The sequence below is a fragment of the Aquarana catesbeiana genome, linkage group LG01 (assembly GCF_042186555.1).
Source record: "Aquarana catesbeiana isolate 2022-GZ linkage group LG01, ASM4218655v1, whole genome shotgun sequence".
NCBI classification, from domain to species: Eukaryota; Metazoa; Chordata; class Amphibia; order Anura; family Ranidae; genus Aquarana; species Aquarana catesbeiana.
Window position 1 is genome coordinate 270008632 of NC_133324.1, and position 27631 is coordinate 270036262.

The window sequence follows — 27631 nt, forward strand, 5'->3', positions numbered from 1 at the left end:
TTAGTGTAATTGAAAAGTGTAGTCTTTTTTATCTTTGTCACAGAGAAATTTCTAATTGCTTCTTCTTCTGGAGAAATCACAGAAAGTGGTAGGAGTGGCACATACAGCAATATAAAGTGGAATAAGGTTCCAATAATACTTAGGGGGATGCAGCATCATACTGCATCTGTCCCCCGCCGCCTCTAAGACTGAGAACTGAGTGATTAAAGACTGCTGATCGCTCAGCTCTCAGTGCTCTGTGAGCAGAGACCTGGTAACTGTCAGTCACCGGGTCTCTGCTCTGCCCCACCGCACTCACTGGAGAGCTGGACTGTGGAGGGGATGGGAGCGTTTGGCTCGGGCTTTCAGCAGCTTGCTAAGAGGCTGAGCCAGGTGTCCGTCCAGGCATCTGGGTGGATCCCAACCATATGGTTGCGATCTTTCCCAAACCTGGACTGGCTCTGTGATGGCAGCAGGCTTTAGCCCACTGTCTGCTAAAAACAGTTCACAGGAATGCAGAACGAACTGCACTCCTGTAATCCACAGGAGGAGTACAGCCAATGAGCTTTGGCTGTACTTCTCCTTTTGAAGTGGTTGTGGAGGCTGAAGGTTTTTACCCTAAATGCATTAAAGCAAAAAACCTTCTATTGTTGGTTCCCCTAACCCCCATTTCCACATCCCCCCAAATACATACCTCCTTACTGGACTCCTTGAGAGCAGTGGACCTGTTGCTGTCAATCAAATCTAATGATGATGGAACGGGGTTGAGCAGCACTGTGTCAAGGGAAAACTGATAGGGGACCCCTGATCCAAACGGTTGTGTGAAAGGGGCCCAAAAAAAAAAAAAAAAATGTTAGGAGTAAGTGTCCTAAAATATAGCTACTAATTATAAAACCACCTATATCCTATCAGTGATATTTGACTAGAGACCACAATCAAGCCATGCACTTGTCACCTTTATCCTACACTGACAGCAGAAGCGATTTCAGAGACATCTGTGCGGGTTCCTACACAGAGGTCTATACAAATGGCACCCTGAAGTCTCCAAAAGTAGTACGGAAACTACTTTTGGGTATCAGTGCTGCGTTGCACCGTTTCGGACTGTGCCATTGCCGGCAATAGCTGCTGATTTGGCATGTGATTTGACATGTCCAATTGCATGCCAAATTGCATCAATGTGAACCGAGGCTTAATCCTAGAAAACTATCACTTCTGAAAATGTGTTTTTTCTTATCCAAGAGACTTTAGACAAAGCAGTATGTTTCTTTTGCTGCGGGGCTGTCTGATATTTTGTTAATCTTCTATGTTACAGCACATTCCCCAACTACAATTAAAATGTTGACACCTGGCTCGACTGGGCTGATTAGGCTTTGATTCCCTGTAATTATACGTTATCGCTTCCATCCAGTGGCAATATTACCTTCTGTACTGTACGATAACACTTATTAATTCAATAAAAGAAATCCATTCACAGGCAATTTTAGATGTAACACCTTGGAAACAGTGCATTAACCAATTTCCGTATGCATCAGAAGGCCTTTTTTGTCATTTAATCAGGATGGGCTGATTACAAAGCTGGGCTATGTCAGAAGCTAATTAAGAATAGCAAATTTCAGGCATCGTGGCTGTTGTACTGGTTTTCTATGGAATGTAAGGTTAATGTATAAACTCCATTGTAAGCTGTTCATCCTCAGTAGGAGAAATGTGTACATATAATTGGGCTTCAGTTTGTTAACATTTTTCTTTTCCATTATACTGGAAAAGAATTCCAGACAGGAGGTCCTCTCAATTTGTGCTCAAGCCACTTCTGCTGTCCTTTTCTTCTGAGCAGGACTCCAGCTTCCTGTCACCTGACCCTATGTTATAAATTCACAAACCAGCAAAGTGCACTACAAGTCCCAGCTTTCAATATCCAATGACAGTAATATTAATAAGATTCGCTCAGAACCCTAATTCAGTCAGAAGGATAGTCAGAGAATATGACAGGAGGATCCTGCAGCTTCCACAGGAGATCTGGGATAATCTAAAACAGCTCAAGCAACAAGAAAACAGGAGCGTGGCACCCTCATTAGCATAACAGTAATTATTTATGAAAAGAAAAAATAGCACACTTACAGTTAAAATTCTTGTAAATCCGCAGAAGTGGTAGGAATCACCAAGGTTGAGACAAAGCAAGGCTGTATACAGGAAACGGCAACTCCAGATCCCCTAGCCGGCAGCACAGGGACTCTGACAGCTGTCAAAAAGCTGCCAATAGACAGCGTCCAGTGCCACTTCCTAATGGCTCATGGTGACCTCTATATGCTGGTGGAAAAAGGGGGTGTAACACAAGGCATTAGGCAATGGCACTGGGCACTGCTCAGATACCTCCATCCATGTTTTTTTTTAGTGTCAATGGGGAATCGATTGATTTGCTGTGGGCTGAACAAGAGAAATCTTAATGTGTATGGCTAGCCTTTAGTCTTTATTGTCTTTAAAAGCAAATTTGTTTCTTTGCCATGATAAAGAAAAGCATATATTTGCTTTATATTACTTTTGAGGTACTGACTATCAAGTCTACAGCCAGTGAAAGCAGCATGTAATCATTGTTATTCTGGTTCTTGGTCAATGACTCAAAACATGCTGAAGTCATGAGATGAGCAAGACAGTCAGGCATCTAGTTTTTTTAAAAGGAGATATCAACTATGGCTGGCTCCATATTTTTATTAACATGGATATTGTTTCCCTGAGGATAGTTGATACCCGCATCACGCTTTATTCCCCTTTCATTGACACAAACACATAGGTTTGCCTAATACAAGCTTGCATGTTTCTAGATTGATCTTTCATTAGGATGATTGTTCAGCGGCTGGGTTGTGCACGCACAGCCAGCTGCCATTTAATGCATTTTATGTATTGTTCCTCTGGGCAGTGGAGCCTAATGCCTAAAGAGCGTCTGCCTCTCTCTCAGCTCCAAATATTCTGCTTGCCCATATGTCTGACACAAAGTTAACACGTGCAAAGGAATTCAGACAAGGACTGGATACAGATGTGCTTGGTGTTGGCGAGAAATCTGAGAGGTGCAGAAGAGTCATAATTACCCATCCACTAAAACCACACCCAACCTTTTCTCTGGAGTTCTCCTTTAATGCACTTTGTTCTTTAGAAAACTGTAGTCATTACTTGTATATGGTAAAACTATTATGTGAGGAAGTAAAATATTCTGCACATCAAGGTAAAATCTTTCTTTGAAATAGTGATTTCCGTAAGCTGCAAACACTTTTCCAATATGTTTTTAATGCTTTATACCTTCTTTTATTGTTGGTCTCAGTAGAGAGTACATAAAGTACCTCTGATGCTTTTAAAATACAGATGGCGTCCTGTAATCCCAAGTGTAAGAACAGACTTCACTTTTCCAACTTGGATTGTGTTATTTTTTTCTCTCCTTTCCTTTGGTTCATGGCAGACGTTGACAGATCAGAAGAAATTTTCACAGCTTGATGCTGCTGGATTCCTTTCTTGCATGAAAGAAAAACATCTGGAGCAAAATCAGTGAATTTTACCAAAGGGCTCCACTAAAGTGCTCATGCATCTGTCGTGGTAACATTTGTGCCACTGCAAACTCAGCTGGTAATTGCTTTGTTCTCAGATGTTGCTGCTTGCGCTACAGACAGATTTCTCACTATCTCTCATTATGTATTTGTGTATGTGTGTGTATGTGTGTATGTGTGTGTGTGTGTGTGTATGTATGTATGTATGTGTGTGAATATATATATATATATATATATATATATATATATATATATATATATATATATATATAATATATACACACACACACACACAGTAATCACAAAAGTGAGTACACCCCGCACATTTTGGTAAATATTTTATTATATCTTTACAGCTCTTATGCTCTACAGCTTTTATAACATTGTACATTTTCTGTCCCCTCAAAATAACTCAACACACAGCCATTCAATGTCTAAACCGCTGGCAAAAAAAAATGTGAGTACACCCCTAAGTAAAATGCCCAAATTTGGCCCAAAGTGACAATATGTTGTGTGGCCATTATTATTTTCCAGCACTGTCTTAACCCTCTTGGGCATGGAGTTCACCAGAGCTTCACAGGTTGCCACTGGAGTCTTCTTCTAGTCCTCCATGATGACATCACAGAGCTAGTGGATGTTAGAGACCTTGCCTTCCTCCACCCTCCGTTTGAGGATACCCCACAGATGCTCAATAGGGTTTAGGTTTGGAGACATGCTTGGCCAGTCCATCACCTCTACCTTCAGTTTCTTTAGCAAGGCAGTAGGTGTGTTTGGGGTTGTTATCATGTTGGAATACTGCCCTGCGGCCCAGTTTCCGGAGGGAGGGGATCATGCTCAGCTTCAGTATGTCACAGTACATGTTGGCATTCATGGTTCCCTCAATGAACTGTAGCTCCCCAGTTTCGGCAGCACTCATGCAGCCCCAGACCATGACACTCCCACAACCATGCTTGACTGTAGGCAAGACACACTTGTCTTTGTACTCTTCATCTGATTGCTGCCACACACGCAAATAAGTTAATCTTGGTCTCATGAGACCACAGGACATGGTTCCAGTAATCCATGTCCTTAGTCTGATTGTCGTCAGCAAACTGCGGGATTTCTTGTGCATCATCTTTAGAAGAGGCTTTCTTCTGGCACGACAGCCATGCACTGAGCACTGACAGCCTGTACCTCCACCCTTTCAACCTTTGCAGCAATGCTGATAGCACTCATACGTCTATTTCCCAAAGACAACCTCTGGATATGATGCTGAACATGTGCACTCAACTTTTTACTATTTTCGAATGCGCTGCAGGTTCCCAGTCTTTAAATGTGAGGGCTACATTCATTTTACGTTTTTAGCCTATATTTACATCACCCTGGATACAAGCCAATAACATGCTTCCTGCCCTAGGAGGTTTAACTACAAACACCTTTACCTTTCTTCATCTCTATAACATAGAGGGGAGATGCTCCATAGTTTACAGAATAGAACTGGTGAGAACTGATAACATTGTTTGGGCTTTCAGGCAAATGTACAGGGCGTTACAAAGATATCAAGCATTTTGGCAAGAACATGAAATCCTTAAATGGGCTTCATGCTTCTAGGCACAACCATTATTGAAGTGGGTGTGCATTGTAATTGTAGGGCTTACTGTCCCATTTTTGCCACTCATAAGCCATTTCACCGCTCAAATGACAGCCAGATTGTGTATACCAGTGGTTCTCAACCTCAGTTTTCAAGTACCCCCAACGAGCCACGTTTTCAGGTTTTCCTTTACTTTGCACAGCTGCTTTAAATCAATATCAATGTTTAAGGGAAGTTCCCAAAACATGGCCCGTTGGGGGGTACTTGAAGACTGAGGTTGCGAACCACTGGTGTATACCATATACCCAACACCGCTTCTTACTGGATCTGATTTTTCCAGATTTTTTCTAGGGAAGCAGATTACCTGAACTAGGCATACAGAAAATGTTTTCTCTGTCTACCTTGCTTTAATAATGGTGTTATGCTATGTGTGTGTGTTTCCAATACCAATGCACCATCATGGCTACATGACTATTCCATGAACTGCAGAATATTCTTGAATGTGAATGGAGAAGTGCCCGATTCAAAAGTTCACTCACTTAAAGAAATATTTGATGGTTAAGATTATCAGCTACAACGGGTTTCAGGAGAACAAAACCCCTCCCTTTATCCAGGCTTGAGCAGTCTGTGTTAATAAAATAGCAACAGAATGCACAAAGGGGCCTGTGTTTAAGGCTTGATGAAGACTAGCATCTCCTGACAGCACTGTAGCCAACCTACTCTGTACACATTCAGAAATCTACTTTATGATAAATGCTTCCTTGTGTTACTGCCAAAGAGATAGCAGCCTAGGACCAGAAAGTGGTCCACCTACACTAGACTTCGATCATGGATTTGCTTCTTTTAAGGATTAATCACTTTACAGTAGATTCATCTGGAGCAATTTTTACTTCTTTCAGTCCAGCGCTATCACAAACACAGGCATGAACTACAGAAAAGTTCTGTTGGTTAATTGGAGCAGATTTGTCCAGGCATTACATACTAAGGAGGAGTGGGAACATACAAGTGCTCATGTAATGTTTAATGCTTTGAAATGTGTATGGGTGGAAATGCCACCAGAAATCTTTACTTTAGCCAAAATATGAGATTTTTTTTCTCTAATTACATTGGATTTATCCAATATGGTCTGTTTAAATGCAAATAGTGTCTGGCGGAAGGCTGTAGTTCCAGATATAGTCCCAGGAGTTTAAAAACTTGTCCTGTATGGATCAACATTATAATAAAATCACTAAGTGACCGTTTTTAGACCCCTTTCACACTGAGGTGCTTTTCAGGCGCTTTCATGCTTAAAAAAAAAGCACCTGAAAAGCTCACGAAAACCTATTTCCATTAAAAATCAATGAATGCCTTCACACTGGGGTGGTGCGCTAACAGGGCGGTGAAAAAACAAAAAAAAAAAGCTCTTCAAAGCGCCTGAAAAGCTCTTCAAAAGCGCTCAGTGTTTTACTGGCGGTTTAGAAGCGCCTCATTGTGAAAGGGGCCTTAGGTGGGCATGTGTTTCTGTGAAAACCTTTTGAAAGTAATTTGATGAATTTGTTGTAGCTCTTTGCAAAGCCATCTGCACACAAAACAGATCCCAACCCTTACCTAAATGGGAGACATTCAGAGTTATACTATTTTACATCTGATTCAAAGTTACCTTGCTCGAAAAATCACCTTCCCGTGCCTGCGATGTATTCATATTTCTTGTATTCGTATTTTCTCTTTACCTTACTATTTTTGGGAAGGATGATTTATTGGAGAGTTTGTAATAGCCTTGACTCAATCTGAACTACTGAATAAATTTGACATGATGGGATTATATAGTTTTCCATGATGGTGTTGTGGGTGTTTTGCTCAGCAGCAAAGTGTCAATGAAATTATGTAAAATTGTTGGCTACAATGCTTTTGAGGCTTTGGGACTCTGGTATCACTGTGGCAGGAAAACATCACTTTAATTAACTGCTGTCATTCTTGTAGCAAGGCATTACCATAGCAACAACGTTTCTATCTATCCCTAGTCAAGTAGCACTACTTTTTTTTTTTTTTTTAACTACTTCAATACAGGGCACTTACACCCCCTTCCTGCCCAGGTCATTTTTCAGCTTTCCTAAAAAAAAAAAAAAAGAAAAACCTGGAAATTTGAAAAAAAAAGTTTTTCTTAGTTTCTGTCAGTAAATAAGTAATTTTTGTCCTTCACTGATGGGCGCTGATGAGGTGGCACTGATAGGCTGCACTGATTGGCACTGATGAGGTGGCACTGATGAGGAGGCACGCATATGCCACACTTATGGGCACTGATAGGTGGCACTGATGAGCACATGTCCCTATTTCAGGCTTTGGGGTCGCGGTACTGGTGGGCACTGATGGGTGGCACTGGTGGGCACAGATAGGCGGCACTGATGGGCAGCAGTGGTGGGCAGCAGTGATAGCCAGCACTGACTGGCATAACTAATGGGTACTGATTGCTTACACTTGTGGGCACTGTTTGCTGACACTAGTGGGCACTCACTGCTGGCACTGGTGGGCACACTGGTGGGCACTCACTTCTGGCACTATGGGCACTTTATTGTAATCAGGGCACTGATTATCAGTGCCCTGATTACATGCCTAGAGCCGCGGCTCTTTACAGAGATCGGAAACTACAGAGATACTTACCTGAGCCCTGTCTCTCGCTAGCGATGTCCTCCAATTCCTCAGCCCTCCCGATTGGCTGAGACACAGCAGTGGCACCATTGGCTCCCGCTGCTGTCAATCAAAGTCCTTTAGCCAGTCGGGGGATAAAGGGGGCGGGGCTGAACCAGTGCTCCATGTCTAAATGGACACAGGGAGCTGTGACTCGGATCAGGTGCCCCCCATAGCAAGCTGCTTGCTGTGGGGGCACTCGACAGGAGGGAGGACAAGGAGAGCCGAATGGGACCCGAGAAGAGGAGGATCTGGGCTGCCCTGTGCAAAGCCATTTCACAGAGCAGGCAAGTATGTTATTTTCAGAGAAAAAAAACGGGACTTTACAGTCACTTTAACTGTTTTTCTGTGGCAGTCAAAACTCTGCACACATACAATACAGGACTTTTGAATATGTGCACCCCTAACCTCTATTCCCAGATGTGTTACTGAAATGTTGTGTTGAAGGAAAGGGTAGGAACATGAAACGTTTTGCCACATTATTTCCCATTGGACTCTGTGCAAAATCTGTACAGGTGTAGTGAAACGATATGTAAATTGCTAGTTGGAAAGCTTGCATCCAGCATGGAAAAAAATGTAGTGTCCCAGGAAGTCTTTTCTCCATTCCAAGCTGGACACAGGTTGAGATTCGATATTCTGCTTTATTTTCCATTCCCACTTGCTTCTGTACTTTGTCAGTTGTGTTCTGTATTAACATAGTTTGCATTTATTTCCCATTGGAAAAAAAAAAAAGCTTGTTGTAATTTTCTGTCATGCCATCTGGTTAGAGCAGCAGTCACTGTGTTTCTCCTGTGAGAAAAATAACACAGAAGCTTGTGCTAAGCTGCTCGCAGGAAGGAGTGACGCTCAAGGAAAAATATGACCCTGACAGTTGTATGAGCAGTATCAGGAAGAACAAGTGCGTGAAAGAAAAAAGAAAAGCGTACCATCTTGTAAGAGCAGCAAAAAGAATTTTTCCCCAGAGGTGGCTGCTAATGAACTGGGGGAAGTCTGGATTTTTTTTTTCCTTTTTTCATTTTTAGCATTTATATGTAAAGACATATCGACATGTCGTTATTACAGGTCTTCATAAATGCTGATACGAGGGGAAAAAAAAATCTGAGTCTGTGCAAAGTTTAAACATTAAAAATGTAAGAGAACCTGCTTGGGGCTGACTTTGCTTGAACACTGCAGGAGGGAATATCATTGTAACATAAATCTTAATGAGCAAGTTCTGGATGGTACAAGGAGTTCTATAGGCTTAGGTTCGATAATTGCCCAGAGTGTGATTAAAGAGGTTAGTTTTAATTCCATTAATGTATGCCATGCTTTGCTTATTGCTCAACACATGAGACTGCTTCAAAGGCTCCTTCTTTGTGGCGTGTGCCCCATGATTAGTTAAGAGAAATCCCCGCTCTGCCATGAGAAATTATGGCTGTTGAAGGTTTCCACAGGGAGCAGAGCTGCCGAGGTTCTTCACAGTCTGGCAGGATCAAAGTCTTTTCCAGAAAGATATTGTACGAATTCCCCTATGTCCATTCCCAGAAGATAATATTAAAAATATGGTTAATGCTAATTTTTTTGTCACAGATGTAAATATAATTTTGAAATGTAGATTAATTTTATTTTTTAGATTATCTTTGTATTACATCCAGTAGAATAGCGGCACGCATTGGTTCCTTTTTATGTAGGCATGGCTTATTCAGAGGTATCAAAGTAAGTGAGTGCATATTGCTAAGCTTAGACATTAATGCTTAGGAATGTTTATTTAGTTTAGCCAATTGGGCTTGAAAATAGTTATTAGTTATAAAATAGTAATATTTAAAGTTATATAAAAGGAAATAGATTAATATTTAAATAGAAAACAGATTAATAAACAAATGGCTTATTCACAAAAGCCATCCTTACTGCTTTAGAAAGGTTCAGAAGTGGTCACTAAAAGGAAAAAGGTTGAGGCCCACTGGTTTGCAATGAAAGAAGTTTGCCATTTTGCAGATGTATTAGTTTTATGTTAGTCCTTTGAGAACTGTGAACATATATCACAGTATGATAACAAACAAGCAAAATCTCCAGCGCTCAAAAGTGATGTGATGGCAATGTATATCGTCTAGAATTTCTATGGTTCCTGGTAGATGCACAGATCTTTCTGTCCTCCAAGGGTCAGAAGACGCCCAATGGAATCACTGTAGAAAAAAACGAAAAGCGGGCACACCAACATTGCGCATTATACAAGTGGTGTTTATTGGTAAATGGAAGGAAAGGAAATATACTCACAAACAAGTAGATGATAAAAACATATCAAAGTCCACAATGGACACACATCGACCAGGTCACCAGGACCATCACCAGCACACAGAGGAACCTTCCAGATGGCTGAAGCCTTTCAAGGAGAGATTCCGTCTTCCTTAGAGCCCATGATGGGGGTTTCTCCTACAGTGTTACATCACAGTATGCCTTATAACATGTCTCTTTACAGTCTATGAAATGACTGCCTGAAAAGTGTGCTTGTCCCACATTATTAAAGCGTTACTAAACCCACAACATTAAAATCGGTCTGTATATGCAGTAAATCATGCTTGTTATACTCACTGTGGAACCTAAGGGATTAATCCTCTGCATTATGTAAAAAGGCTGCTTGATCCTGTCTTCTATGTTCCTCCCCTTCTTCCACAGTCCCCAAACCATCTCCTGATAGAACAGAGCCTTGGAGACAAGCTGCACATGCTCAGTTTGGTGTGTATTGCTAGATGATTTTTTTTTTTTTTTTTTTTTTGTGGGAGAGTGCGTGTGATCAGCACAGGGCCAACCAGCACTGTCCAGAGGGTCAGGGGTCCTGCAGCCTCATAGGACAGTCAGAGTAGGATGAAAACTCCTTCTACAAGCTTTAACCAGACACTGATAGAAGGAACAATACGGCTGATGAGAAAGGGCATTTAGCAGTTTATATTTACTAAAATAACTTAATTTCCATGCTCTGTGTACTGTGGGAGACCAGATTTAGTGAATGCAGGGTCCTGGGTTTAGTAACATTTTAAACTTTACTGCAATAGCTAGACAAATATAGCATAACTTGTATCAGATTTGACAATATAACGGTCTCTTTAAGGGTGAACTACGATAAGCCTAAGTACACTTGCCCAACACGCAGAGAAACATGTTGCTATTTAGCAGACGTTTGGTGCCGTTAAGGCTTGGTGCACATCACATCACTAAATCCTTTCCAAAAACACGTGCTGTTAACAATTAATCCATGTCGGGAAAACATGCTACTTTGCACACATTCCCGACCTAGGCCAATTGTTAATGGTATCCCTATGCATGTGCTGCAATTCCACGCGTCAAACCACATGAAAATGCCGCCATGCTTGGTCTTATTGGTACATGTGAACCAAGCCTCCGCCAGTCTTATCCTTCAAACATGGACACAAGTCGGTTGTGAATCATATAGCATTTACAGTAGGCATTTTGCAGTGGCTCATTTGCCACAATTTTCTATGGCTGCAAAACCATATTCATGAAGGTGCTAGTGACCACTGGGTTCCTAGACCCTGCCCCATGATGATGATCTAATCCAGTAATCAGAAGAGGGATTGAGTGGGATTTGCCTATGATGATGTCAAAGTCCTGACGGGCTCCATGTGTAGAAGTACTCTGCTACTTATTATATGGACTTATAAACTAATTCCATATAATAAGTACTAAACAGAACTAAATAGGAAAATAAATTGTGAGCAGGCAGGCTTTTTTTTTTACAGAAGAGACATGCTATGTCTCTTCTGCAATAAAATAAACTTACATGCCTGTTTGCAATCTTCTGTAGAGTATACACTCGGTGGTGCATATGCATACTCTTGTGTATGCACAAGAGTTACACCGTTCTGACTCAGGCCAATGAAGATGGCCTAACACCAGCCTGGAAGAAGATCTAGTGAAGGTTCCAGTAAGGGGAGACAAGTTTTTTGTTCCTCTTTATAGTTTTTTCGTTTTTTTTTTTCTCCACTATGACTTTGCCACAATAAACTGTGCTAAGTAGTTCCTATTAGGCCACATTTTAGATTTAAGTATGTCTGCTTTAATAGACACAATTTTTCTTTTTACTAGTAGGGTTGCTTTTTTCATTATTTTCAATGTTTCCAATTAGTATCTCATTTTGCTGAACAGTAGTGGGAAGATTTGAAGACATCTTTTGCAGGCATTTAACATGTATACAGGCGATAGTGTTGTGAAGATAGAAATCAACTATAGTTTGATCAATTTGTATAAACTTTTCTATGTATAATTGCAATTTTAGATGCACTCAGGGGTAGCCATATTTGCTTATTACATATGTATTTTCTGCTCTCTTCCTCAGTGCTACCCAATGTTTGTGGATTTTTATTCCTATGCTTTCCATTTAACACACCTTTGATATGTGCATTGACGTACATTTGTCTTCCATTAATGTGAAAAAAGATCAAATTGCATCTGTAAGGAATTCAGACTGAACTTTGTCCTGTGTATACAGTATAGTATGTATTTTACTGTATATCACTTAATTTGGTTGTGTTTGTATTCAATACTAAATTGGTAAGATACATTATATAATAGAAATGAAGTATGTTCTTCCTTTGAATTGGTTATCAATACATTATATATGGCAGAATAAAATCTGACCAGCAGCAAATTAAACCAGGACACAATAGTGTGATTTCAGAGCATCTCAGGAAACATGTAATCTCATAAGTGGCACTCCATGGTCAGTCTGGGATAAACAAGCTAGATATTTTTCCCAGTTGATCTCATTAGATACTGTGTCTGAGACAGAGTGATGTTTCTTGAATGCTTTACTTTTGTCTAGAAACAAGGACAATCTGAAACCAAAATCCAGAGCTTGGGGCTATATTGTTTAAATTATTCAAACTGCATAATGTAATATGTCTTTCTAAAACTGCTGGTTGTAAGATATGGCCCCCAGCCTATTTGCAGTCAGTGACCCAAAGATAAACAGATTGGCCAGGACAATAAAATCCTTCCAAGTGGCTGTGTACAAAAGTGCACAATTCTAGGGGAACCCTCTATATTTCAGGTTATTGTTGTCACATGGAAAAATGTCAAATCTTACATTTCAAGTTAAATGGGTGTGTCTTTTTAAATTGAAAAGCTGTACTTTTTTTTTTTTTCTTTTAGATTCTGGTAAATTAAGGTAGGATTTGATCTTTAAACAACCATTTATTCCAGATTGTAGCTATGTTAATGGTGTCACAGACCTGCTAGCAGATTCTTCAAAGGAATATATAGATTGAACTTCACAAAGGGAAGCCAGGAATTACAACTGTAGGAAAGAATGTGATAGTCATGCCAAGTATGTAGGAAGACCTCTTTCCATGGCAGAACAGGAGCAAAGGATGCCAGTGCAAGAGACTATAATGTACAGTGCCTTGAAGAAGTATTCATACCCCTTGAAACTTTCCACATTTTGTCATGTTTCAACCAAAAACGTAAATGTATTTTATTGGGATTTTAATTGTGAAGTGGAAGGAAAATGATGTTTTTCAGAATTTTTTACGAATAAATATGTGCAAAGTGTGGCATGCATTTGTATTCAGCCCCCTTTACTCTGATACCCCTAATTAAAATCTAGTGGAACCAGTTGCCTTCAGAAGTCACCTAATTAGTAAATAGAGTCCACCTGTGTATCAATTTATCTCAGTATAAATACAGCTGTTCTGTGAAGCCCTCAGATGCTTGTTAGAAAACCTTAGTAAACAAACAGCATCATGAAGGCCAAGGAACACACCAGACAGGTCAGGGATAACGCTGTGGAGAAGTTTAATGCAGGGTTAGGTTGTAAAAAAAAAATCCCAAGCTTTGAACATCTCAAGGAGCACTGTTCAATCCATCATCCAAAAATGGAAAGTGTATGGCACAACAGCAAACCTACCAAGACATGGCCGTCCACCTAAACTGACAGGCCGTGCAAGGAGAGCATTAATCAGGGCGACACAGTGGTGTAGTGGGTAGCACTCTCGCCTAGCAGTAAGAAGGGTCGCTGGTTCGAATCCCGACCATGACACTACCTGCCTGGAGTTTGCATGTTTTCCCTGTGTCTGCGTGGGTTTCCTCCGGGTACTCTGGTTTCCTCCCACACTCCAAAGACATGCTGGTAGGTTAATTGGATCCTGTCTAAATTGGCCCTAGTATGTATGAATGTGAGTTAGGGACCTTAGATTGTAAGCTCCTTGAGGGTGTAGGGACTGATGTGAATGTATAATGTATATGTAAAGCACTGCGTAAATTGACGGCGCTATATAAGTACCTGAAATAAATAAATAAATAAGAAGCCAAGAGGCCCATGGTAACGCTGGAGGAGCTGCAGAGATCCACAGCTCAGGTGGGGCAATCTGTCCACAGGACAACTATTAGTCGTGTACTTCACAAATCTGGCCTTTATGGAAGAGTGGCAAGAAGAAAGCCATTGTTGAAAGAAATCCATCAGAAGTCTCGTTAGCCAGAAGCCATGTGGGGGACACAGCAAACATGTGGAAGAAGGTGCTCTGGTCAGATGAGACCAAAATTTAAATTTTTTGTCCTAAATGCAAAACGCTAAGTGTGGCGGAAAGCTAACTGCACATCACCGTGAACACACCATCCCTACTGTCAAACGTGGTGGTGGCAGCATCATGTTGTGGGGATGCTTTTCTTCAGCAGGGAAGCTGGTCAGGATTGATGAGAAGATGGATGGAGCCAAATACAGGGCAGTCTTAGAAGAAAACCTGTTAGAGTCTGCAAAAGACACGGGGCGGAGGTTCACCTTTCATCACAAAGACCCTAAACATACAGCCAGAACTACAAAGGAATGGTTTAGATCAAAGAATATGCATGTGTTAGAATGGCCCAGTCAAAGTCCAGATATAAATCCAATTCAAAATCTTTGACAAGACTTGAAAATTGCTGTACACAGGTGCTCTCCATTCAGTCTGACAGAGCTTGAGCTATTTTGCAAGAAGAATGGGGAAAATTTTCACTCTCTAGATGAGCAAAGCTGGTAGAGACATCCCCAAAAAGACTTGCAGCTGTAACTGCAGCGAAAGGTGGTTCTACAAAGTATTGACTCAGGGGGGCTAAATACAGATGCATGCCACACTTTTCACATATTTATTTGTAAAAAAATGTGAAAACCATTTAGCATTTTCCTTACACTTCACAATTATGTGCCACTTTGTGTTGGATTATCACATAAAATCCCAATAAAATACATTTACGTTTTTGGTTGTAACATGACAAAATGTGGAAAATTTCAAGGGGTGTGAATACTTTTTCAAGGCGCTGTATGTATAACCGCAATGCTTTTTTTTTTGTTTTTATATAGTAGAAAATGGTTAAAACACCTGTCAGATTATATTTTTTTCGTTGCCTGTGTACTTTTGAGGCAATTTCCCTTCATTTCCTCTCCCACAGATACAGCAGGATGTAAGAGAAAACCCCATTGGATGGTTTGCCTTCGCCTCTTGTTCTGGTATAAAATGACTTTCTCTCGCTTTGACAATGGCCACCGGGACAATTAGAAAAGACAAATCTACAGAATTAGAGATAATAGTAAACGTAATAAAAACTTCATAAGGTTTCTAAGGCTTACCTGCTCTAACTTAAACAAAACAAAAAAAAATTGTTTACTTTTACATAAACTTTAAGGTGGGTTAATGCAGTCATAGAAGGATTGAAATTTTGACCTGTTTAGCAAGGACCGGTTTAATTTTTATCCATGTGTGGGCAGGCTTGTTGTTCACAAGTCAATCTACCTTGACTTATCTAAAACCAGCCCGTCGGGTTTTTACTCTGATTAGTTCCGCTGGCGGTAGCCAACAGCACTGATTGGTGTATTCTGTATTGGCTGTCACAGTACAAGAACTCAGTGGGAAGGATTCCCCTATCCTATCCACAGTCAATACGTGGATGGTTGAATCGGGTCTTTTTTTTTTCGTTCAACCCTCTGGTTGAATGAAAAAATAATTATTAATATATGGTCAGCCTCTGTGTAAGAGGTTCACAGAGAAGGTCAATGTGACCGTTACCCATGAATGTTCGTTTTAAGACTATAGGGAATTGTAATGTGAGGACTTGAGGCAGGGCAGGGGCTGCTCTGTACCACAAGCTAGCAGTGTTGAGCTCTCAGCACTGATATATATTGTATTAAAATTGTGGGGTAGAGTTTTACATAACGCCCACTGCAAGTTCATTTGTTTTGTATTAATTAGTAAGTGTCAGAAACAGGTTGCATGTATTGAAAAGATGCAAAAGAGTATACCCTAGAATTCATAAAGACTGGTGCAGGCAGATTTTGTGAAAGTGTCTCTCATGCTTTCTAAAAGTGGTGCAGCATGTGCCAAAATCATGTTCCTGTCTAGAACTTGTACTTGAGTTTGGCACATGCTGCGCCACTTTTAGAATGCACTTTACCAAATATGTCTCCGCCACTTTCTATGCATACCAAAAGAGAGTTGGTTCTAATTAGCCTCACTTTTGTAAGATACAAACTTTCGGTATTTTATTTTGAATTTGGTGCATTTATTGCACCACAATGTAAAATTGGCACATTTAAAGAGGAACTGCAGTTTGCTCACATAATTTGTAATAAAAACAACATTGTCATTCTGAAGCTTCCCTCCAACCACTTTATATATTATTTTATACATACTGTGATTTTGTACTTGCCGAATATGCTGCAGAAATCTCCCTCCACTGAGTCTGGCTGCAACCATTTTAGCTGTGGGCAGCTGAAGCTGCTTCCTGTTCATTTTCTGGATTTACCCAGACACACAGAGGCACACCTCCAGCTCTGCAGCTCTCATTGGCACTCTTATGACTCATCCCCCCTCCCTTCCTGGCAAACTCTCACAAGAGAGAGAGCTGTGCATGATGTCGTAAGCCTAGGCTTTTTACCAGACAAGAAACAGGAAGTGGGCTGTATAATGTATTTACTGGCAGAAAAAAAATGTTTTACTATCCAAAATGTTTTACTATCCAAAACAACAAGGGGAGAAGATTTAATAGATGGAAAAATGAAAAGAATGACTGAAGTTCCGCTTTAAAGCGGAGTTCCACCCATAAAATTTACTTTTCAGTATTCAGCATCAGTAAACCTAAGCAACAACATTTGTAATTTTTTTTTTTTACATACTCTTTCCTGGCTGTTGCTAAGGGGTGCCTTGTAATCTGCCTCTTCCTTTTCCTGGTGCCTGACTTCATTTCCCTCTGTGCCCGTGCTCCTGGGAGATGTGTATCATCATATCCCAGGAGTCAGTGGGCAGCGCCAAGGGCTGGAATCCCGTTACTTCAAAACCGGAAGTGACGTGGGAAAAGGCGGATTTCGTTGTATCTCTTTTTAGTTTACCTTCTGACGACGACGCCCGTTGTGATGGCAGCGTCAGAAGTGTACGGCGCTGCAGCTGCACCATGTCTTGTGGGCTTCACATGCCCACAAGCAATATGAAAAATGGCAGCAAAGAAGAATATAAGTTAGAATATAAGTCTTACGATATGAAATCGACAACCGAGCGGAAGATACATCCCTAAAATGTGAGTGCTATAGATAAGAGTATTAAACAAACGATATTCATGCAAAAAATAAAAACACAGTTGGAACTCAGCTTTAAGAACTACCTGAATTTGGTGCATGAGTCGCTGTCAGAAACAAAAGTGTCACATATGCTTCATGAATATGGAGCAAAATATTAACAAGAGGAATAAACTTCAGAAAAGTGGCGCAGCAGCTTTATTGAATTCCCCCCATAGTGGCTACAACAAATCAAGTATCATGTATCCTATAAAGCCAGGCAGTAGCATTTCCTATATTTTGTGGCCTATAACAAAAAAGCTTTCTGTTCATATGAATGCTGCTAATGGATTGTGTAGCATTTTACGGTGGAGTGGTTAATGAGTTCAGACATTCTTCCTGTATTTTAAAAGTGAAATTATTTTTTAAACTTTTGAATAGAGTGGTGGATTTAGAGCCACTTTTAGATTTTTAATGCTTTCTATGTCTCAACCTCTCTATTGGTCCTGGTGATCACGGTCTCTGACACACAAAGTAAAAGGAAATGCACAATTTGAAGTTGTCACCGGCACAGAGGTTGGGGGGAAATCTTCCAGTGGGTAAACCTGTTCTGGTAACACGTTAAGATCACTTTATCACTCTACTATCCTCCATGACTTAATAATAATGTTAGTTTGGCTGCTTTATGTGCCTTTTTGTTGGAGAATTTACTGGAATAAAACACTTATACCCTTGTTGACCAGAAACGACTTTACTTTCACCTGTTTGATGTTCGTTTCGATGTGTTGATATAGTATTGACTTAACGCTTTTGCTGCTAAGCACCCAACCACCTACTGCCCCCTGTCCACTGTTAATTGAATTGGTACGACATAATCCTGATGTGAAGAAAGTTGAGCCAGTGAATCCAGGGTTGGAGGGGCACACAAAAGTGGCCTTTCTGGCTAACAAATTAAATCTGCTCTTTGTGCTGTTTGAAAAATGTAATCAGTTCACTTTAAATTGTACTGCAATCTATAAAGTATTTTGCTTCAATTTTATTTTACATAATTTACAGCTTTGTCGTTTTCAAATGATCTGGAAATATCTAATATGTGAAATTTGAAGCAATTTTATCTGTATGTACCAGTAATTTTCACTCTTCAATACTATGTAATAAATTTGTAATTAAAATGTCCATTTGTATTTATTAGGCGGCAAATTGCCTCATAACAGAGTCGATGGTCATTAAAGGTAATTTAGTGAGGAAATAATGAAGGAAAAGTATCTGCAATGATGCTTCCAGTCATTCTGATAGAGAGGTTGTGTCCTTGTCCTGCAGTTCAAGCCGAGGTGGTTCATATCAGCAAAGGACATTTTTGCTGGTCTTTTGCTCATAACAAGCCACAGAGCAGCTATTTTAGGGTTAGGTCCTTCTTATTTCAGGCCCTCATCTGCTCTTTTCTACAAGTACTTGTAAGTGTCCCATCTTCTCCAGTGTCACGAAAAGAGGCCTGGCTGTGAAAAAGTCATCTGGAAGCAGCCAATTTAATGCATATAAATGAAAAATGTATTTCATCGCTGCAGTCTCTTGTGATGGTTGTGACTGTTACTGCCATGCTTTATCTTGATGGAGGCTGAATAGGTAAACCATTTGGACCTGAAATAGACATTGTGCAACCAATTTGTTGTGAAGCACTTCTAGCCTGCATTATCCTCTGACTGCACTCTGGGTCATAGCCTTAAGAGTTAGGGACATCTCCAACTCTTGGCTATAGATCACTGCTGGAACTTATTGATACCTTACCAGAATTTGGATTAGACCCTCCCAGTCATTTTAAAGGGAATACTTTGGAAATAGCACCTTCACCAGAAGCCTCTGGTGGAAGCTGAAAGCTAGCAGTTTCCAAATCCAGAGCTGCATACTAGTTTAAGGCAAATGGCTTCACTTGCATTGAAGCTAAAAATGTTCAGTTTTGCTGCCCTGAAACTAGCATGCCACTTGGGAATTATGCAAAGGCTGCTTACAGCCCAGGCTTGTTAGACAGGTATTTTGACACTAGTGAATTCCATTATATGTTTCTGGAGAAATAAAATTCAAACCACATTACCACTTGCTGTGATGCATTGTTTAAAATAGCCAGGCTAAATATACCCAGAATGCCGCATACACCTTTAAATGAGAGCAAAACCAGCCTGCTAGATAAATAAACATTCAGCCTGTTTGCAGCAGCTGTAGCCGTGCTTCGTGCGGAAAATGAAGGCAGATGATAAATTTGGCCTGTGCCCTGAGTACATTTCCAAATGCTTCAGTGTGTGCGCAAGATAATGAACAAATATATTGAGATGGCACAAGATCAGTACGAGTTTACCGCTGCAAAAGCATCTCCCTCTCCCCCCGGAGGGGGGCTTGCGAACTCTGCTGGGTTAATGGGGGTGAGGGTCCCTTTGCTCACCACCTTTCAGAAAGACTTAAGAAAAGAATTTGTCTCCTTTTGCCCCAGGCTCCCTGTTGCGCTCAAAGGGAGCTTTTGATAAATGGAAGTGTATTTATTAATAATGAGCTGGGGCCGGCTGTCTGTGATCTGAAAAGTGATGCTTATCAGACAGTGTTTTCTTGTGGCATTCGAAGGCTCCAAGCACTATAAGGTATTGTGGATGTGCAGCGAGGCGAAAGCTCTCACCCAATTAACATCCTTTAGTTCATTTTTTTTTTCTAACTGCTATTATAATGTATTTAGTACAGAAAAATTTTTTACGTATTCATCATTAAACAGCTTTTTCAGGCTTTATTTTACTCATTCATGTTTGGTATAGTTCTTGCCGGGTGCTCTGCTTCCAGTCAGCACAAAAATTAAGCTAGACCTATACACAGGCATTTCAAATTCCAGTGAACAAAGAAATATTGCTAGCAGTCGGGACACATTCGAAAATTGATTTAGATTATTTTCAGTTCAAAGGGAAAAGGCTATTTACATTTGGGATAAAAAAAGTCAGAAGTTCTTCAAGCAAGTGTGTTCCTTAAACACATTTGCTCAAAAAATACGTCTTCTGTTGTCCGAGGCTGAGCACTCTTCCATACCCTTGTTCCCCCTGCATTCAATGGTTCTTCCTGTCGACCCCAGCATCACGGCTATTTCATGGGGATCAGCAGGTCCATTCGTCACCTTGCACCTGCATTGTACAGGATGAAGTCGGAGTGCTCTCCCACATTCCAGCACTTGGAAAGTGGAGGACGCAACAGCCAGGTAGGACCACAGAGTAAGGTAAGTATGAGGCTGGCAATACACTAATCGAAATTCTGTTGATGGGACAAGTTAGAAAATTTTACAATGAGTGGTGGTGGTGGTGGGGGGGCTGGCTTACGGCAAGACTTAAGCTGGGTACACATGGATCGAAAATTGGCCAGTTTAGCAGGGACCAGCCAAATTCCAATCTGTGTGCAGCTCTCTGGTTTGAGAGTTGACTAGAAAGGCTTCTGTTGAATGGTGCTGTTGGAAAACCTCCCTTGATCAGTGGCCAATTGGCCAGTGGGGAATCCTCACTGTCAGAATGCAACAGCACAGCGGGAAGGATTTCTGCATCCACCTCACTTGTGTGGATGCTGGAATCTGTTACTTTTTTTTTTTTTCATTTAGCCCGCTGAAAAAGTATAAAATAAAGAAAAAATATAAAATAGTTTATGAACTAAAAAGAAGCAAAAACCGTTGTGGTTTTAATTTAATGGCTGTTGGTTGCAGCAGAACCTGTGTTATTAGGGTAATTGATAATGAAGTTAGGCAGGCATCTCTAGTCACAGGCAGCAGGTGTAAATGAATATGGTCTGTCACAGGCACTGACAGCGCTCCTTAATTCCCCGCAACAAATAGGGGATCCAGCAGCCATGGTACATCTAAAAATTGATATTTACTCAGGCAGGTTAATAGCGCCAGCCAGGCCTCTAATTTGATTTCCTGTGCGCAACCTCATTAAGTCCGACAGCTCCAATATGAAGCAACTTCTCTGTGTTGGCGTTATTGGTGATTGCTTGATAACATCTGGAAAAGACCCAAACAATTAAGGAATTAATAAAATTGATTGGAAGCTGCAGAACTCCATTTTTTGTGCCTGTCATCTCCTCTCACATCGTAATATAGCTTTGGGGAACATATCTTTAACCGTGTTGTACACATGTTCTTACAATAAATGCATAGATCAGCTAGATAGCTGTAACAGGATAAGGTTGCTAATTTACAAGGTAATTTTGTAGTGGATAATTTATTTTTGTACTGAATTTATCTGTGACAGTAGCTGTGAGAGCATATCCTAACATTCCCAATTGGGAAATCAAGAGAAAGTGGGCCATTCTTCAGGTCTCATCAAACAAAGCTTGGTATATTTATGTTTGAGTTGCAACTCGTGAAATGCAAAATAGCTAGCTTGTCTTTGAACATAGAAATTGTGTACATTGCCGATTAACCGGATGATATATGTTGGTTACATTTCCTAGCCGTGTTAAGCTTTTAGCAATAGATCAAAAAGATAGTTTTGGTTTTTTAAACCAAATGTATGAAAAAGGAAATTGGTGTTACTTCCCAAAACTATTGATTTACAAGTGTGCTTTGTTTAGTGCAGAATAAATATACGTGATCATCTATTATGATTTTCACACAGTTTTCTCTTCCTGTCGTTTATACATAAACTTATTTTGCGTCTTTTGTTATAGAGTTTCAGCTAATCTTTAAAGCCCAGACTGTCAGCCTGCTTCTTCTATTGTGTGCAGACAACTCTGTGGAGAATGTACTAACCTGTAATTATTTTTCTACATTTATCATCACTCAAATTTATGTTTAATTTGTCATTTCTTTCTTTTTCTAGGTAAAAGCATCCAGGAACAGAAATGTCAGGAATAGTGAAGACAGCAGCATCAAGGAAGCCATGAGTTCCCAGCGCAGCAGTTCCCATGATCGCCTCAGTGATGTGAGTAGTTTGGAGACTTTCCTTTGTGTTGTGTGTGCTGTTATCAGTATCGCAGAATGGAGATCTGTTTGACTCCCCATGCTCCAATTAAGTATGTTGGTTTTGTGAAGTGGTAAGAACATCTTTTTCAACTGTAATCTCCATCTGGGTTTTGTCTTCTGTTTGCAAACATAAGTGACCCATTATAGAATCTTAAAAAGTTTCCTTTACAATTGATAAAATCATGGAAAAATATCTGCTCCCATCTGTTTTCCTGTAGCTTGATATAGTATATATTTTTTAAAGGTATATTTACTGATTTTGTTAATAAATCATATACAAAGTACAACAAGAAGTACAGCAGTCGTACTAGTCTCTCATGTCTCTTCACATCAAATGGCTACAAGTATATCAAGGCATATACAGCGCAAAGAAAGAACAGTCACAGTAGCAAGCCTTTAAAATCCGTATCATATACAAGGGCTAAACAGGACCCTGGATCTGGAAAAACAAGTGTGTGTAGTGGAAACCTACCTGACCCATATTTTATTAAGTGAGTGAGTTTATACAATAAGTTGTCATCGGCCATTTTTTTTTTTCCAAATCTCAATACAAGGGGAAGAAGATCCTTTCCATGTTAGGTGGATCATCTTCACAGCATAAATATAGTGTATCTATAATAGCACTTTAGCATATTTAGAATATGGTAAAGTTTCCAATAACACCTAGATGGAGAAATGCTGGGATGTCCTGGTACATTTTACTACTAGCTGACCCTCTGTAGCCGTAAATGCTTTTACCATAGCATACCTGTGAAAACTTACTATTATGTTTGGTCTAGTATTAGAATTTTAGATCTGTTAGTTTAGTAAAAGATGTCTTAAATGAGAAACCTTGGGAACCACCTTTTTTGTTGAATTCTTTAAAGAGGAGGTCCTCCCACCCCTGTAAAAATTAAAAGCCAGCAGCTACACATACTGCAGCTGCTGACTTAATATTAAGACACTTACCTGTCCTGGAGTCCAGTGATGTCAGCACCGCAGCTGATGTTTCCATCAGCTGTTGAGTGCTGCTGCTGCCATTGCCGGTAAGAGAACCCGATGGTGAAGCATTACGGCTTCACGCCAGGTCCCTGCTGTGCATGCGCGAGGCACTGATGTGCTCTCCTACTGGCCTGGCGGCAGAGAAGGGAGCCGAGCCGCTGATGTAATACGCCCCAGCCCGGACTACCGAAAGTGGGGAGAGGATACCTGTCAATGACAGGTATCTGCTCCCCCTGAAAGGTGCCAAATGTGGCAGCGGAGGGCGGGAGCAGACAAATAAGCGGAAGTTCCACTGTTGGGTGGAACTCCACTTCAAGATTTAGGATTGCTTTTACTAAAAGGCCAAAAACTGTTTCTGTTACCTGGTGACAAAAACGTGAATTTTCTTATATATATATCTATATATATAATGAAGAAATTGGTGTTTTTTTTAATCTAATCTGATATTGGAGTATTTGGATATTTTAGAAGGCCACAGCAGACTTCCTTAACATTAAGCTTCTTAAGACACCTTTTTTTAGAAGTTTAAAGGGTTTCGGTCTTGTTCGTTTAAATTAAATAACAGCTACATTACTTAGTGACAGCATGCACCTTTTTAATTAAAGTGTAAGTTCACCTTTACAGAAAATCTGTAAGGTTAACTTACACTGGACCCCCCCCCCCGTTCCCCGCGGCTTCTCTCTTCTTATCAGCCGCTGACAGGAGGGACTAGGTGGGTTTAGCAATGTCGCTGACCAATTACAATGCCTCCTACACCTACCTTTACAAGGTACATTTAGGAGATTAAGCTGCAGGGGATTTTAAATCCCTGGACCGGTGAAGCGGCGACCCGATGTCTCCTAGTGGGTGATCGCCAGCTTCAGGAACAGTGGGACGGGGGGGAGATTTTCTGTAAAGGTGAACTTACCCTTTAAAGCTAAACCCTAGGCAATCAGCTAAACACACAGTTGAAATACATATATGTGGAATGTCTAAGTGGCCAGAGGATTTATCATTCTGTTCAGATAGGTTGGAATCAAGGCATCCATGTCAAATAGCATTGCCAGCTCCTGAACTGCAGACTGCAATGCAGCTAAGCAATACTGCCTGGCCTACTAAGGGGTAAACCTCATATCAATGAGGTTATAACTTTGCAATCTAGTCCTGTCAATAGTATTCCAGTGTTAACATAGACTACACTACAGTATCACAGCAGAGCCCCATTGGCTCAGTGTGATGCCCCCGCCCCTTTCCAGCCTGTTTTTCAGATGATTACAGAAAGTGCGATATCAAGAGATTTTTGTACTTATCCTAGCTGTATGTGCAAATGCAAACACAAATTTTAATTCAAAATGCATTTAATTTTTTTTTCACATCTGCCTGGAATTAGTGTGGCCCCCTTAATGGAGGGTTGTATCTATATATTAGATCATCTTTCATGCATCTTCAAGGGGGCACAATAACTGTGACATCAATATCAGCTTTAACTAGGAAGAAAAAATAGTAAGTGATCTCTAATGTTTTTTAAATCCATTTGTCTACTTTAAATCTCAAGTGAAACCGTCAATATATTGTACTAAGCCAGGTAAGCCTGTCAGAAGGGTAAACTTCTTTCTGTGTAGTTATGTCCAAGGTTCATGCACATAGGTGTTCTACATTCGTCTTCCATTATAATATTTATTAGCTCTAATTGGGTATAGAAAGAATAATTTTATATTAAAGCAGAACTAAACTGTGTGGGGGGCATAGGAGCTTTTGCCCTAAACTGTAAGTATGCACCCTATAGCTGTGCATTATGGCAGTCTTACCTATGTTTGCCCTCTTGCAGCACTGACAGCCCTCTGCTCTCCTGCCACTCTATCACCATCACCGACGTCCTTTCCAATACTTTGTATTAATACTTCAAATACTGACGTCTTCTTTGTTCTGCTTTTGGATGATCAGTAATGATGAGCTCCTGTGCACACGTGCTGATGTTTACATTAACCTGGCACACAGGCGCACTTTCACTATAATATAGATCCTGAGAGTGTACGCTAAACTGCACATACATCGCAGGCAGTATACAAAAAAATGTAGTTGAATGTGAAAGGAGTATTTTTTCTACCATAAATCTCTACTTACTAGTATTTTTAAAAACCTTAGTTCAGCCTAAAGGTCCCTTGTGTTACATAGAGTGGATGTCATATACAGTATAAACTCTATAATGATGATAAAAATTTCTGTAATGGCAGACCAATGCAATGTCTAACCTGTACTCCTAAAAATACAAAACGCTTGGCTGTCATACTGAATTTCTTGCTGCGGTACCTTGAGTCCCTGCCTCAGAACATATATGCAAACTAGAAATTATGATATTTTAGTTTTAATTGTTTTTATTGTGTGTTTTCTGAAAATAAAGGAGGAACAATACAAAGCAGAGCGGCGAACAATACTCGCAAAGCTCTGTACATACAACAAATTAGATGCATATAACAAAAAAGAATTGCAAAAAAAGGAGGGGCATAAAATCAAATGAAATAAGCCATCTATGAGGTCCCATAAATCACTTGCAAATAGGGAGATCCATCCTGTGACGAATGGTAACATAATTTTAATCAGGAACTCATAATTTGCAAGAAAACCCTCATGAAGACAACTTGTCAGGACCGTCAAATGGTATACAGAAGGATCTTGAGGTCCAAAACAACAAAATTATGGAACCTCTATAAAGTGGTCTGCAAGATGACAGAACAAATATCTTGTAGCATAGGATTTCAGGAGCCCACGCCGATTGTAAACAACATTTAGTCATTTATGGGGGACACTACTCCCCGTAGCTAATAACATAATATGGATGAGGGAAGGGATAATAGGAGAGGGGGGAACAGTAACATGGCTGGCAAGGAAAGAAAAGGGGTGAAACTGTCTGGGGTTCTTCCTCCGCCCCTCCTTGGAGTCAGCTCCGTATATTAGGAACCTACAAATTGGTAAGCCAAGGTGACAATATTTTGTCAAAGAGGGATTGTTTATCTAGCGATACACTTACAATTTTTTTCATTTAACATAGTCCATGTGAGAATTACGACTTTTCTCAGACTTTCCTGGTCTGCTTACTTTTAACACATCAGTAACTCAAAATATGGGTCAGGGAACTAGCATTTTCAGAAAGTTGACACCCCCAATGTACATCTTCGACAGGCTTACTTTTAGTTGGCCTCCGTCACTTGAGTATTTTGTGTTTTTAATAATTAGAGTTGCAACCTTTTCTCCTTTATTCCAGATAGACTGAAATAAGAACAAAACACTTAGAGAAAAGCAAGCAGCTACAACTTGTGAGTTATTGGATTTAACATTTCAATAGTTGAGCACACGTCTCCCTCCCTCTACCACCCTACACATGGGACTCATGTTGAGTTCTATTAATGTAAAATATGCTTCATAACTACAGCCTGTCACAAGGAGAGCTTTGTGTCAGCTAGATTCAATTGGACAGCTAATTTAAGTTCTAAATTGAAAAGACTGCCTCTTTTTCAGAATGCAAAGCAGTGGGAGAGGAGGTGGAGGTCTCTGAGGTTTTCAAAACAATAACATTTGGCTTTAACCAGCTTGCTGCCCACAGCGATAAGATGAAATACCCTACAGGGTAATATTGCATCCCTACAGATGTAATAGCATAATGCCAAGTCTTTGCCAGGTTATGTCGAAATACATAGAACTGAAAACCATTCTGTACTGCTCTCACATCGTATGCATCGTCCTTGCCTTGAAATGGTTAAGGATCCTTTTAAGTAGATGATCATGAATGTTTTAAAGGTTAATCGCTACAGCTTATTGATTTATGTTATATATCCGTATGGTGAAATGGGTTGCAACGTTTCTGTACTAATTATTAAGAAACCACCTGAGAAATAAAACAGCAGGGTACATTGGCAATAACCGACATTATATTAAATTTTAGCACCTTGAGGAATTCTTGAGGTTCCCATATGTATGCCTATGCTCTACATTACTTTACGTTGCGGAATGATCGTTTACCGTACAGCTGAAGTTGGTTCCCAAGCACAATTTTCTGCTTTTAGTCTCCCAGCTTTTATTCTGCAGGGAAGGCGAGGGAGTATAGGGGGAGGCGGGAAAGGAGATATCTGCAGCAAATGTGTTTAAGAGCTGAAAGTATTTATTAAAAATGTCAGGAGAAAAGTGCTCCTGGCAGATTAAAGCTGTATTTGAGTTGACAGCTTTGACAGGCAAAAGTGATGGGAGGGGAAGGAAGGGAAAGGGGGCGGGGGGCTGTAACTGCACATTTTCCTCTTGTGCAGAACGCTGGAATGAGGAATAGAATCTATTTACAATTTAAATATGGGATGTCAATTGGGAACTCGGACCTCTGCAATGAAGTCGATTCAAGGAATCAACCTGTGTATCCAAAGTAGCTTGGCACCAGTCTTTAAATGCCAGTA

At 40.3% G+C, this 27631-nt stretch overlaps 1 protein-coding gene across 8 annotated transcripts in view; it reads left to right on the top strand.

The window, feature by feature from the left end:
• FBRSL1 (fibrosin like 1) overlaps positions 1-27631 on the top strand; it is a 754265-nt gene that overhangs the window by 360382 nt on the left and 366252 nt on the right. For all 8 annotated transcript variants that reach the window (XM_073628367.1, XM_073628336.1, XM_073628382.1 and 5 more), the window contains exon 4: positions 22090-22191. In XM_073628367.1, coding sequence (XP_073484468.1) covers positions 22090-22191 — 102 coding nt within the window. The remainder of the gene's footprint in view (positions 1-22089; positions 22192-27631) is intronic.